Source organism: Rhinopithecus roxellana, chromosome 10 (assembly GCF_007565055.1).
Source record: "Rhinopithecus roxellana isolate Shanxi Qingling chromosome 10, ASM756505v1, whole genome shotgun sequence".
NCBI classification, from domain to species: Eukaryota; Metazoa; Chordata; class Mammalia; order Primates; family Cercopithecidae; genus Rhinopithecus; species Rhinopithecus roxellana.
This window is the reverse complement of record NC_044558.1, coordinates 6795341-6810205: the sequence shown is the minus strand read 5'-3', so window position 1 is coordinate 6810205 and position 14865 is coordinate 6795341. Positions and strand designations below refer to the sequence as shown.

At 49.9% G+C, this 14865-nt stretch overlaps 1 protein-coding gene across 7 annotated transcripts in view; it reads left to right on the top strand.

Moving 5' to 3' along the window:
• CACNA1C (calcium voltage-gated channel subunit alpha1 C) overlaps positions 1-14865 on the top strand; it is a 647971-nt gene that overhangs the window by 394485 nt on the left and 238621 nt on the right. For all 7 annotated transcript variants that reach the window (XM_030939233.1, XM_030939228.1, XM_030939229.1 and 4 more), the window contains exons 4-5: positions 2449-2588; positions 11128-11267. In XM_030939233.1, the coding sequence (XP_030795093.1) occupies positions 2449-2588; positions 11128-11267 (280 nt within the window). The remainder of the gene's footprint in view (positions 1-2448; positions 2589-11127; positions 11268-14865) is intronic.

Below are 14865 nucleotides of genomic sequence, written 5' to 3'. Positions count from 1 at the left end.
ATGAATGGGTGGGTGGCTGGCTGGATAGGTGGTGAGTTGGTGGGTAGTGGATGGATGAATGTGTGGGTGAGTGAATGGAAAGATGAATGGAAGGGTGAGTGGGTGGATGGATGGATTGATGGGTGGATGGACAGGTGGATGAATAGATGGATGAATGGATGAATAGTGAGTGGGTTGGTGGGTAAATGGATGAATGGATGGGTGAGTGCGTGGAAAGATGGATGAATGGATGGGTGAATGGGTAGATGGATGGATGGATGGATGGATGGATGGATGGATGGATGGATGGATGGATGGGTGAATGGGTGGGTGGATGGGTGGATGGATAGATGGATGGATGGATGGATGGATGAATGGGTGGGTGGATGGGTGGATGGATAGATGGATGGGTGGGCAGGTGAATGAAAGAGTGAAAACAACTAGCACATATGAAAGCACCTGACGCCTAATGGATACCCAGCTTCTCTTTGTTTCCCTTTCCTTTTCCTTCTTTCTCATCTCAGCTTCAACTTTCTGGGAATATGGAAAGAAGTGACCCTGTCATTTAGTGGCAGACATGAAAGATCTGAACTGTCACGGGTTGGGGATGAGGAGATGGGCTGAGTGGCTGTGTGACAACTCCTCTATTCCTATTCCCACAGACATCCTCAGGTTCCCCTGTGCTGGGGTGTCTCATGTATTCTCCTTCAACATGGCCCTGATGTACATTTTAACCCAACACCACCTGACTTTAAAAGATTGGAACTTCCCACACACTGTGATTTGTTCCTGGGTCACAACCCCAAGGGAGCCGCCTCCCTAAATGCATTTTATGGCACAAAAATGGGCAGGAAGGGAAGGACGAATCTGCCTCTGAGATGCTGATTAAGTCTGACCCCCGCACTCTCTTCCCACTGCCTCTGCGTGATCTGGGCTTTCATCAGCATGTGAGCTGGTGGTTCTTCCGGGTACCTCAGAAACACCTGGAAATTGTCTACAATGCACATTTCCAGGTTTCACAGCCAGGAGATCTATTTCAGTAGATCTGGACAGCGCCCAGAATTCTACAGTTTTTAATTTGCATCCTCAAACTGCTTCACAGTGAGGCTGGCACTCCCTACATGCCCAGGGGATTGTGATGGAGTGAATGGGAGCCCAGGTACCTGAAGGCTCCCTACAGAGCTTTCCATCCAGCTCCCGATGGCCCTGCCTTGGAGGACCCTCCCAGCTGGCCAGGCAGGAGGAAGTGGGCCTTTGTGGGTAACACTCCTCCTTCAGAATGTGGGTGAGCCTGGAGCAACCCCTCACCACTGCTCCCACATGCACACACCAGAGCTCCCTCTGACTGGCAGAGGAGGGGAAAGTGGGTCCAGGGGTTCTGAGCCAAGTGCCCACTTGGGGCTGTGGACAGGCCCGCCCCACTCTGGAGGGCCTGTGCCCAAATGCAATATGGATGGGTGTTTTGTGGCTCCAGTGAAGGATGGCTGAGGCTTCTGCAGAGGCGAGCAGTGGAGCATGAAGGCATCCAGGCAGCCTTTGCCTGGTGGGGGCCATTAAGGCTCTGCACTTGGGATGGGGGTGTGGAGAAAGCAATTAGTGGCGAGGGAAGATCATGAATCAGCACAGAGTCGGCTCGCTCTAATTGAGCCAACAAGTTTGTCCTGTTCGCTCTGGGTTCCCAGGGATGGGAGCTCCATCCTTAACTGCAAAGCCCTTCTTCAAGGTGTCAGGGGAGGAAGAAGACTGTCTTCTGCCCCTCGAGGGAAGAGAAGGGCTCTTTCCATTCTCCACCCCCACCCAGTGCCTGCCTCCATCCTCAAAATGCTGATTTTCTCTGCTGAAATGTTTGATGTCTTTGGACAGAAGGTTTTATTTTCTTAAGAGATTTCACATTTCTGGATCAGTGTATGTGAGCAGGTAGCCTCTGTCCGGGCTGCTCTTAAGGGATCGTCACGGTCTCTATTTCTTTGTGGCTGCATTTTCGCTCCGTCATTTGGAGGAACTCAGCTAGTACCCTCCCCAAGACCAAGTCTGCTGTCTTCAGGGCTTGTTCCTGCAGAATTGTAGCACGATTTTCCAGGAGCTCTGCTTTATCCCCTTCTCTTTTTGCCCTGACATTGTTTCCCTTTAGATGGAGACATTGTGACTTCTCGTCTGGGAGGGCACAATAAAATGTCAACTGATTAACTAAATAAAATGTTTCAAAAAATAGGAAATTTTTCCACTAATCTAATATTTACGTTTTAATGGGGGAACTTTGACGAAAAAAAAAAAAAAAATCCCATAATCCCCAGTAGCTTGGTGCTGTCGTGGTAGAGCTGTGGAGTTGCTCATTTGGCCTGGCTGTCCCCACTTGGTCCCACTGGGCAGCATTGTTTTCCATCTACTTCTGAGATCTGCTGGTTCCAAACTTTCCAAATCCCCAAACTAATGACTTATTTTTCTCTCTTTTCTATTTTTGTTTCCTAGGAACGAGTGGAATATCTCTTTCTCATAATTTTTACGGTGGAAGCATTTTTAAAAGTCATCGCCTATGGACTCCTCTTTCACCCCAATGCCTACCTCCGCAACGGCTGGAATCTGCTCGATTTTATCATTGTGGTTGTGGGGTAAGTATCCCTGCCTGTCTCTTTCCCTTTATCGTACCAGTGTTGTGGGACTTTTCCTTAGGTTTGCTAGAGACGGGGTCCTTGTCATACGGCCACAAAAATTTAGGCTCGCAGATGATTTAGAGAGTGAGAAAACTGAGATTTATTTTGCTAAAGGAACAGAAAGGGAAAGAGAGATTCTTGGCAAAGTGAGAGTGTGCGCTTCCTGCCCATGGGCTTCCCGCCTCGCAGACTGAATCCAAGGTTTTAGCCAGGAAAAGAAGGGGTCAGGTCTCCCTGCTGCAAACTGGTGGCGTGAACGTCTGTGGTTCCACCCCAGTGTGCACTCCTGCCAATGTGCAGGCTGGCTGGAGTTTCTCTGGGGACCACTTCCCACCTGGCTATCTCACCAGTACATCCCTCTTCTTCCTTCTGTAGTATCTCTTTTCAATTCGGTCCTAACTGTGCTGGCCTTCAGCCAAAAGAAAGGATCCATGAAAATCACTTTGAATTCAGACTTCCCCAGAGGGACAGGATGTTCCCTCTACCACTCCCACACCCCTCTCTACCACTCCCACACCCCTCTCTACCACTCCCACACCCCTCTCTACCACTCCCACACAGGCGCGCACACACACACACCCCTCTCTGCCACTCCCACACCCCTCTCTGCCACTCCCACACCCCTCTCTACCACTCCCACACCCCTCTCTGCCACTCCCACACAGGCACACACACACACCCCTCTCTGCCACTCCCACTCAGGCACACACACAGTTGGACCTGAGTGCTCCTAATGGAACCCACGCTGCTCGGTGCCGCTAAGGATGTCCTCTTGCTTAAGGACTTCGTGTCATCTCAGACCACATCTGGTCCCGCAGTTCCTCTGCCAGTTTCCCTGCTGTATCACTGAGCACATTTGGGACAGCTCGTCCGTGAGCATACAGTCTGCAGGTGTGGGGTGAGGGTGGGGCGCACATGGGCTGTGCCTGTGTTCTGGACTCGTACGGAGGCCACATCCCCATTCTCACTCTACAGGGGGCCTGGTTCTGTGGCCCCAGGGAGCCAGACTGCTCAAGACAGGTGGGTGAGAAGGAAACAGGGAACTATGAAAGGCAAAGAGGACAGGTAACCAAACCCCAATCAAATGCAGCTTACCCCCAGACACCCTGCTCCACGGTAGCATAAGAGTCCGTCTAGGCTTTCAAAACAGCAATGCAAAGAATCTGAAATAAAATGTAGAGTGATCTCCTTATAAATAAGTTAGTAACCCCACAAAAAGATTCTCCATAAACTATTTGTACCTAACAGGCCTACATACACTGGTGAAGTGTAGGTTATTAAAACGCAGGTGATGAAGTTCCGTCAACACATCCGTCTTGTCATAGGAGGGAGCCCATTGCAGCAGATTTTACCTTGAGAAGAAGCCGGCTCCTTTGGGCTAGTCCCTTGTTACTCTGAGCCCAGTGAGTGCTCAAGTGGCCGCCACCTTGGACTCTCCCTCCCTTGAAATCCTGGCAGTCTGCAGAGTCAAGGCCAGAATGTCAGGAGCTCTTTGTCCCAGAGGCCTATTTTTGGAGGATCCTTTTGTGCCATCCCGGAGGAGACACAGCCATTGTGGATGTCTCCAGAGCACCCGCCGTTCACCATCTTGTGAGAGTGCCTGGTCTTTACTGCAGGAAATAACGCAGGAGGACATCGAGATCATTTACGAGTTATTTCCTCGTCTCTGGCCATCTGGATGGCTCACGAGGTTGCTTGGAACCACGTTAGGGGTTCTTTTTTTTTTCTTTGTTGCGTTATTTTGCCTGGCCAATGAATGATGCACTTTGGCCATATGAACCTCAGGAATATTTAGGTGATACAAGGGGCACTGAGGTTATTAGTGTCATTAGCCAGGTCTAGCTCTGGCTCACAGCACTCGGGGTGTGCATGCAGCTGTAGGAGAGATTTTGCAGCTTCTGCTCATGCCAGAATAAACAAAGAGCGGCTAAACGCATGTCTTGAATAGCTCAGTAAACCATAGCCAAAGTCCTTAAGGTGGGTTGTTCCAAATGCCCCTAAATCCTTTTCAGAATTCGGCATCTTTCTTAAGGCCTCAGTCTCCTGGGAGCCTTTTGCACATGCATAGAAAAGAGCCTTGGGAATGGGAGCAGCTGCTTCTGGGACCAGTGGAGGGATGAGGGTGACTTGCAGGGACGAATTTTATTTAGGCAAAATTTTGGAATTTTGGAGTGAGTTGGAATTGATTATATGTGCTTTGCCCCATATGTGGTCTTAATTAAATCATGAGTTGGGGAAGCAGAGACAAGAAGTACAGGGTGAGTAGGCATCAAACAGCAGCCCTGGGAGGGAGGGGCCCTGCCTGGGTTGACAGGGAGGCAGTACAGTGGTGCTTCATGCCTCACCTGCAGCCTGTCTGGACCCAGCTTCATCCCTTAGACTCCTCCCCACAACCATAGGGGGCCAGGCTTTTCTGTGGGGTCAGCCCAGATTCCAGTCACATCTCCCTGGGGTCTAGGCCATGAGGCTGATGAAGAAAGGGAGGCATCCAGTTGTGTGCTCCTGTTTCTTTTTTTTTTTTTTTTTTTTCTTTTTGTGACAGAGTCTCTCTCGGTCACCCAGGCTGGAGTGCAGTGGCGGGATCTCAGCTCACTGCAAGCTCCGCCTCCCGGGTTTACGCCATTCTCCTGCCTCAGCCTCCTGAGTAGCTGGGACTACAGGCGCCTGCCACCTCGCCCGGCTAGTTTTTTGTATTTTTTAGTAGAGACGGGGTTTCACTGTGTTAGCCAGGATGGTCTCGATCTCCTGACCTCGTGATCCATCCGCCTCAGCCTCCCAAAGTGCTGGGATTACAGGCTTGAGCCTCTGCGCCCAGCCGTGTGCTCCTGTTTCTAAGCCACAGAAGTTATGACACCAGCAGTGGCCCAGCTTGTGGTTGTACTTGCACTGGGACGTATTTGGCACCTAGTCTCTCTTCTCCTAAGGGCTCTTCATCCTGTCTAACTCAGCCCATCCTTATAACGATCCGCCATCGCTGGAGGGTGCAGCTTACCACCTCTCTTCAGCCCGCCTCCTTTTTCTGCTTCCTTGGCAATGTTAAGTAGTAATATTGGGTAGCCCTTTGCTTCTCTGGGTCTCTTGGAACATATCTGCTATCCTTGGCCCCTCCTCTGTAGCTGTAGGGAAAGGTTTCTCCTGGCCTCCCACACAGCTGGGGGAGCCTGACTTGCCCTGGAGAAAGGTGGACCTGCCTGCCTACTGCCTGAGTGCCAGGCTGAGAGCCTTGTCTCTGCATTGCTATTCTGGTGGCACATGACACGGGGCATTTCTTTCCTTCCTAAAGCAGAGGCCTCTTGGTGGTGGGACTGCTGAATAAACATGGAGGGACTGTGGTGGCCTCAGATTCACCTCCCCCTACCCAGGGACCATGGAATCCTCAGTGGATCTCCTGCTCAGGAGGTTCCATGCCAGCCAGTGAGGCTTTGTTGCCCTGCCTCCCTAGCAGGGTGGTGGCCCTGCCTTTCCCATTATCTGGGCCTCACGATCATTCTACAGCCTCACGATCCTTTTCTTCTAACAGCTCCACTGCCTGGCTACAGATTTGCCAAAGACAGCTCCCAGAGCAATCCTTCAGCCAGGCATCCACGTCAGAGCCCAATCCTTAGGGACCAGTGGGCACCAAGCAGTGGTTTTGCCTTTAGAACGTCTCATTGAGAAGAAATACACCAGCCACTCCTACATCCATGTTTGAATTTTCTACCCTTTCAAAATTAAAAGCGGATAAAGGGCAAGTTGTCTAATCTCCACTCCCTTCACTGAATCCTATTTTGTGAACATCTTTTATTCGGATAAGCATATTGCTTTCTTGCAGGAAATACTGGGAACAAAATCTGGTTTGCATTTGGAATGTTGTTTGACAAATTTGCAAACGGGTCTTCGTTTCCTCTGGTCTCAGTGATCCAGGCTTCAGTGGAAAGAACATTTCCCTTGTAGAGAAAGAAGCCCACTCCCCCATCCTGGCAACTTCTGCCTGGGATTCAAGGCCTCACCAGCTAACGTAGGAAGCTGTCAAGTCGCCAGGCTGAGAGACACTGCAGATATGGCCTGGACAGGGTCCTCAAACTTCATTCGGCTTCAGAGCCCGCTGTTGAGAGTCTTGCTCAGAGGTCCAGTACACAGACCAGATAGAAGGGACGTCCTCTGGACCAGAGGAGCCAGAACCCCAGTCACTCAGCCAGTCAGTGCCTGGGAGCCTCCATGGAGCGTTTCTAGGCCAATTCCCTCATGGCTCAGCCCTGCCTGGCCCTGAACTTCTGCTAATGCATCTGGCTAATCCCCCAGCTGCAGTTTCCCATTTCTAGCTCCAGTTACCTGGGACATAAGTCACTTAAGAGCTCAAGCCTATTGCTCCTGAATCAAAGTTGCCCTGGCTCATAGTTCAGACGCGATATGGAGACCCACTCTCCATACCTGGGCGCCCTTCTTGATCCCAGGCCCCACTACTGAAGAAACATGACCCAGCGTGTAGTGCACTCTGCTGCCAATGAATCCATTGCAACCTCTCTGGGTATAAAGGACAGAAATCGCCCTGCACGCCCTTTCCCCTATTTTTCTCGGTTGCCATGAAAAGCCCAAAATTCTTGAGTCATCCCTCATCACCCGGACTCCTGTTCCCATGTGGCTCTGTGCATCCTGTGATCTAACCCCTCCTTTCTCACTACCCCACGGCGGAAACCTTCCCACTGTGCCCTCCTATCCCCATAGTCTCTCGCCTGTTCGGGGTCAGTCAACTTTTCTGTAAGGGCCAGATGCTGGTTTTCATCTTTGCAAGCCAAGTCTCTGTTCCAGCTACTCCACCCTGCCCAGCAGCAGGACAAGAGCAGTATCTCCATGAGTGGGTGTAACTGAATTCCAACAAAACTTTGTTTGCAAAACAGGTGGCCCAGTTCTCAGTTTCCTTTCCAGTCACTTCCAGATTCTCCCATGAGGGTACAGCTTTCTCTGCTGTCTCTCAGCAGGCAGCCACTTCCTGTCCCAGAAGCCTCCTTCCACTGCACCAGATTGCCAGGTCTAAGGGGGCTCTGCCAGCTCCTGATTTCTGCTCCACTGCACCCCCCTCCCTTTTGACATTAGTGTCATCAGATCCTCTATGCCTTACTTCTCTTTACTGCAACCTTCTGCAGACCTTTGAGTCACCCCTCCTTATGCCTTTAGGACATGGGCTCTTGGCTCACTCTACTTCACTCCAACACTCACTTCTTCTCTACCTTCCCTACAGTAGCTTCTTGGTTCCTGGATATCTGCCTTCTGGGAAGCCTATCTCAGTAGGCCCACTCCCATGGTTATAGCCAATATCCCTGTCACCACTGATAACACCTACCCCATAATCCCAAATCTATACATCCTACTGTCTAACCAGCACCACCGTCTTTCCCGTCCCCTCCCTCTCTCACCCTGACTCCCATGATCCCTTCGTCCCACCGCACTCTAATCCCTTCGTCCCACTGCACTCTTCATCCCTGCCACCATGTCCACCCTCCTTCCAGCCAGCGCAGATGCCATGTGCCACTGCTGCACTCACTCAAGGCTTGCATTTATGCTCAGCTCATTCTTAGTCTTCTGTCTGTTTATCTTACACAGCTGGAAAACACCAACCCTAATCAAGTCCAACTAGAGATCTGCTTGGTATCTGGAAAGGGTCAAGAAATCTGCAAAGTTGAGCAGAGTCTCACTTTACACTCATGACCTCCAACCTCGAGGAGGCCCCTGGTGACACCTGAGGGCTCTCCTGCTTTGTCTCCACTCCATTCACCCTTCTGCTTTCTGAGAGAATTCTTTCAGCACCCTTGCCTCTCTCTTCACACTTCCCATCTCCTTCCCCTTTCACATTTTCGGCTGATGGCCTCGTTCCCCAGTTCCCTGAGAAAGATGCAGTCAGAAGGGGACTTTCATATATTCCCACAACCACGCATCTATGCTGACAATGTGCCTTCCTACTGAACCATGGCACATAGCCCTGCCCCTGCACAGGTGGACACCCTTCGTGTGCACCCATCCCCTTCTTGCCAATGAAGGAGCTCCGTCCTACCAGCAGCAGTTCTCTCTCACCTCTATGTCATCACATTTTCTGCCTCTGTTAGATGATTCCCATCACATAGAAAAATGCTATCTCCCATTCAGAAACAAAACCCTCTTCACTCCACTCCCACTTCTAGTAACCCCCTTTTTTTCTCTGCTCATTTACAGCAAAATTTCTCAAAAGACTTGTCTCTACGGTAGCCACATGTGGCCATTCGGCACTTGAAATGTGGCTAATCTGAATTGCAATAATAATCATAAGTATAAAATATACAGCATATTTCAAAGATTTAGTTACAAGACAAGGAATGACAAATGTCTCATGAATAATTTTTTATATTTATTACATGTTGAGATGATAATATTTTGGCTATGTTGGGTGAAATAAAATCTATGATCACTGTTAATTTCACCTGTTTTTACTTTTTAATGTGGCTCCTAGCAAAGGTAAATTACACATGCAGCTCACACCTGTGGCTTGCCTCATATTTCTGTTGGCTAGGGCTGTCTATCCTCACGGTCTCCCGCTCCTCCCATGCTCTCTTGAACCTATGTCTGCTAGGCGTTTGTCCACATCGCTCCACCAACACAGATGCCTTCAAGGTCTAGATGGTCTTGATGTTGGTAAACCCAGTGGTCGGTGTCCAGCTGTGTCTCTGCAGCATGTGACACCACTGCCTGTTCACTGACCACCTGCTTCGTGGGGTGCTGTTCTCTCCACGTCACTGCTCTGCAAGCCATCCCTCATCAGTCTCTCTTGTTGCTTTCTCCTCTCTTGACCCCGCAGTGTGGGAGCACTGCAGGGTTGGGTCCTTTCACATCCTCACCTTCTGCGCTGGCCTCCTAGGTAGTCACATACAATTTGACTTTAAATATGAACTATGCAACTACTGCGCTTTTGTCTCCAGCTTAGACCTCCCCACTGACCTCCAGACACAGTAGAACCAACTCAAGACATGCATTTGATGTCCAAGCAACAACTCAAGCTTCAACAAGTTCTCGGCAGAACCCTTGATGTCCATTCCACCATATCTCATCATTCCTGTTGCTCACGCCCAAACTGTTGGAATCTTCTCTGATTCCCCTCTCTTTCTCACACCTCACATCTAGTCCATCAGCCAGTCCCACCAGCTTTACCTTAAGGTAAATCTGGTATCCAACGTTTCCTCACTGCCTCCAACACCACCACTCGTTCTGAGACACCAGCGTCTCGTGCCTGGGTGACTGCAGCAGCTGGTCTCTGGCCTCGCCCCCGACAGGAGAGTCTCCCACAACAGCAGAATGATTCTTTTAGACCTGTAGTTAGGTCATTGTCACTCTCCTGCTCAAAGTCCCGCAGTGGCTTCTGTCTCAGAGAGGATACCAGTACCTGCTGGGGTTCCCTATTTCCTCTCCAACTTCCTCTCCCACAGTTCTCCTCTTTTCCTGCTCTGCTCCAGCCACACTGGTCGCTGTTGTTCCTCTAACGCACACCCTGCTCCTCCCTTGGGCCTCTGGCTCGCCTGCTTCCTCTGTGCCTGGAACAGTCTCTAGATAATGAAGTGGGTCCCACCCTCACTTCCGATAGGCCTCTGCTCAAGTGTCACCTGCAGGGAGTTCTTTGTGCAGACCTCTCAGGTGGGAAGGGAGGCAGCCCTCACCCTCTCTCTGCAGAGCCCCTCGCTGCCCCTCCTGCTCAGCACTCATCACTCTAAGTTGCAGTGTCTGTTTATTGATTGCTCAGTTTATTTTCTGTCTCCCTGCTAGAATGTAAGTTCCATGAGGGGAAGGGCTTTGTCCATTTTGTTGTAGCCGCAGTGTCTAGAACAGTGCCCGACACATCACAGGTGTTCTTGTTTGTTGGAGGAGTGAATATGCCAGCTCAGACCTACAGTGGCAGGGCCGAAAGCCCTGCATCTCAGTTACATGCACGTGTGGTTTTGCCCCACTTGAGACCTTCTTGTTTAACCACTGAACCATTCATTCATTTGTGCAGCACCCGCCTCCTGAGCAGCCACCGAGGCCAGCACAAAAGAGATTTCCATGGGCCAGGAACAAGTCAAAGAGGGGGGTCTCTAGAAGGAAGGAGGTGGGGAAATAGAGCACGTGGTTGCTGGCACCCCTGGGAGGGGTGCTGGGATACCATGGAGAGGGCAGAGGGCTCCTCAAGGAGATGAGGACTGACGACAGACGTCACCTGCTTCCCACTTTTGTCCAGCACCTGTCCAGCTCATGCCTTTATGATGGCAGAGGGCCTGCCCCTCAGCTCGCTCAGGCCTCCCTGGGCCGTGGTGGCACCCTGGGCATGGCCACCACCCACACTGAGGGGATGTCAGCTTACAACTACCCACAGACTCCACGCACGCCCACAGCACCCACTCCTGGGCTGGAGACCCCTGCGCAATCTGCTTTTCCGGGCTGCATCCAGAGGTCAAAGCCCCAGCTGGGCAAAAAAAAAAAACCCAGTCCTGACAGTCCTTCTCTCTTTCCTCTCTTCTAGGCTTTTTAGTGCAATTTTAGAACAAGCAACCAAAGCAGACGGGGCAAATGCTCTCGGAGGGAAAGGGGCCGGATTTGATGTGAAAGCGCTGAGGGCCTTCCGCGTGCTGCGACCCCTGCGGCTGGTGTCCGGAGTCCCAAGTAAGTGAAGCCTGTTCTTGTGTACAGTGTTATCTTCTCACCACCTCCTGCTGTCCTTTGCTGAACTGCCAATAACACTCTACAAAGGGACCTGATTTCATATAAATGGAGGGGTTTTTGTTTTTGTTTTAAAATGAGTTCCTTTGAGCTGAAGAACCCTACTCTGATGTAAGTACCTTAAAACACACTGTGGTCCCAGCTCCTGGAAACTCCTGGAGACAGTTCACAGCAGTCACTCAGCCACATGAATACCACATAAAAGAAGTAATCCCATGGCCATCTGAGCCACCCTGGAGGCCCTGGGATGGGGATTTAAATACATTTTGCAGCAGAAGAGCCAGGTGGCTAATCCCCGAGGCTCCAGAGCACTTTAGCCAATGAGATTATCTCTACTTTCTGTATTTTTCCAAAGAACAATGAGGAAAGCATCAGTGGATGTTGTAAAAGTTCTGTTTTAACCTTTCTCCCAGCCCTCTCCTCCCATCCTGTCAAATAGGGCAGTCCAGGCCTCAGGAGCCCCACTGGGGACACCACACCTGTCATTGTGAGAAGTGATTTTACCCAAAGAGAGGAGGGTATTCAGCTCTCTGAATCAGCGGAGGGGTTTGGAGAGGTATTATCTATCCGAATGTCAGTCACATGGACAACACCTCTTCTGCCACTCCTGCAGAAGCCTGGCCCATTATGGATGCACCCCAGGTACTGAACACAGTGGCTTCAGGCCCCCTGGGGAGGTGCCAGCAAATGCCAGCCCAAGGTGCTCCTGGGGGCTCAGTCCACTTTAGGAGAACTCCTCCTGCTCTTTCCTCTTCAGTTTGTGGTGTCTGAGAACAATTCTGGACTCATTTGCTTAAATTTTACTTTCAGTTCAGCTCCAGTAGATTTGGCCCATGACTCAAGACATAGGAGACCTCTCAGACTAAGCTAGAACCAGATGAGCTTGGAGATGGGGTGAGGGACAGGAAGACAGATGACCTCCAGATGCATAGCCTCTCCTACCCTTGCCATGCACTGAGCACTTGGTACCCAGTGTGCTGCTGGTTGGTATCTCATGGAGTCATGAAACCGTGGAAATGTGAGGGGCTTTATATTAACCAGTTATTCATGCATGGAACAGTGAAAAGATCTTCCTGTGACTTTAATTAACTAGCAATAGAGCCAAAACTAGAATCGGGTCTCCTGATTTCTAGACCAGCTCTCTTTCTCACCACACTGCACTGCCTCTTTTAAAGAATTAAGTGGTATATATCTCTTGATTGTCTTGGATTTTATTTTTTATTTTTTTATTTTTTTTGAGACGGAGTCACGTTCTGTCACCCAGGCTGGAGTGCAGTGGCACGATCTCGGCTCACTGTAACCTCCACCTCCCAGGTTCAAGTGATTCTCCTGCCTCAGCCTCCCGAGTACCTGGTACTACAGGTGCTGCCACCATGCTCAGCTAATTTTTTTTTTTTTTTTTGTATTTTTAGTAGAGATGGGATTTCACCATGTTAGCTAGGATGGTTTCAATCTCCTGACCTCATGATCCGCCTGCCTCAGCCTCCCAAAGTGCTGGAATTACACGCGTGAGCCACTGTGCCCGGCCGATTGTCTTGGAGTTTTACACATATATCCTGTCTCTTAAACTACACTATAAGCCCCTTGAAACCAAGAACTGTGCCTTCTGTTGCCTCTGATTCCCACACAATACCTAGTTCAGTCTCTAAATAAGCAAAGGGAACCTACTGAATAAGCAAAAGCAAGAGTTTGTTTTCTTTGCAGTGGGACTCCCTGGGCAAAGCTTGTGGCCTGTCTTAAGCTCAAAAGGCACACAGCTGAGCACACAAGCACAATTAAAGCCGACTTTCTCTACTCAGCCTTGACTGTTTGGGAGTACTTAGGAATAGAAACTGCATATATCATGGCCAGGACCCACTTCTTTTTGAAGCCTAAATTATTTGGGTTTTCCTTGTCAATCAGCCATAACTCAATAGCCCAAATCAGGAAGTAGGAAGGGAAGATGATGGTGACTTTGAACATGACTTTAAGGAGCTGGTAATGGTACTGCCAGTGTGTCAGTGATAGGAACTAGGAGTTAATTCCAAATGCCAGCCAACCAAGCAAAATGGACACAGTGACCCTTGGCCTGTTATCTACGTACTTATAAGGGGCCTACAAAATTCTTATTAGGGGTATTAGGGCATATCATAAAGAACAAGCATGGTTCTTTCACTAGATAAATTTGACAGTCTAATAAAAGAGTGTATCAGTCAGCTTTTGCTGTAGGAATAAACAATCCCAAACTCTCCACGGCTTACAAGCAGCAACTTTTACACCTGGCTCATGGCACCTAAGGATGGGGGTCAGCTGCAGCTCCTCTGCCCGCAGCTGGACTCTGGGCTTGACCTCATTCTGCGTGCCATTCAATTCCAGAGCCCAGGTCAAAGGAGCCCTCATCTTCGGTGGTAGGCCTTGTAGTTGTCATGGCTGAGGGCAGATGCTCACAAAATGGGGCCTAGAGCCAACCGCAGCAGCAACTTAAGGCTGATGCTTAAATGTGGCTTCTGTCTTAGCTGTTCACATTCCACTGGCCAAAGCAAGTCACATGGCCACCCTCAAAGATAACGGGGCCAAGAAGTGTGCTGAACCTGCAGAGAAGCATGGGTGAGCGATTGAGAATGCATAGCAGCCTACCACAAAGAGACTGAGGAGATGATTGTTATCAACAGCAGTAGCTACAGTAATTGCTGTAGTCCAGAGATTCTTAATTAGAGATGAACATGGTTGAGAGCCTCTCATGCTACAGGGCATTAAAAGGAAGAATTAGATTAGATTGGGTCACTTGGGTTCCACTACAGAGGAGACTTCCCGAGGACGGAGCCCTGTCTCCATCTGCACTGAAGTAAGGTAGATGTGCCTTGCAGTGGTCAGGAAGCAGTAACACTGCTAGGAATTCTCTCAAGAGGATGAAGGCCTCAAATGCAAAGCCCTCATGTTACCTGCCGTGCAGTCCAGGAAAATATTTTCGCCATTAGAGATGATGACACTGAGATGGTTTTGCTGTTGTGGGTGCCTTGCAGGTAGCTCCATGCTTATGCATAGGAGTAACAACTGTGTCTGGTTTCCTGTGGGTCACCAGTAAAATGGTGACTTCCTCAGCTTATCCAGCCTTCTGCCCTTTCTTGCTGGAATAGTGTCTGCAGCTTTTGAAACAGGGAACCATGCAGACCATGGTGGATCAGTGCATTGTACCAGTGTGGTTGGTGTCATCTACAAAGATGTCAGCAGTATCTCCCCCGACTACAAACCTAGACAAATGCCTCCTTCTTCTACTTCTCATAACCATAGGTTATCTCCTCTGTATTTCAACAAAACTCCTCAAGAGTTGCCTCTACCTGTTGTCTGTGATTCTTGTCCTCCCATTATCTCTTGAATCCACTCTGATGGGGCTTTCTTTCCCACTGCTGCACCAAAACATCTCCTGTCCAAACCATCAGCGATCACCGTTACTGCACCCAGTGCTCTGTGCTCCAGGACCATGTTACATGATCTGTTGACAGCTTTGGATACAGCTGATCACTCCTTGTCTTTGAGCCACTATTACCCTTGGCCCTTGGGA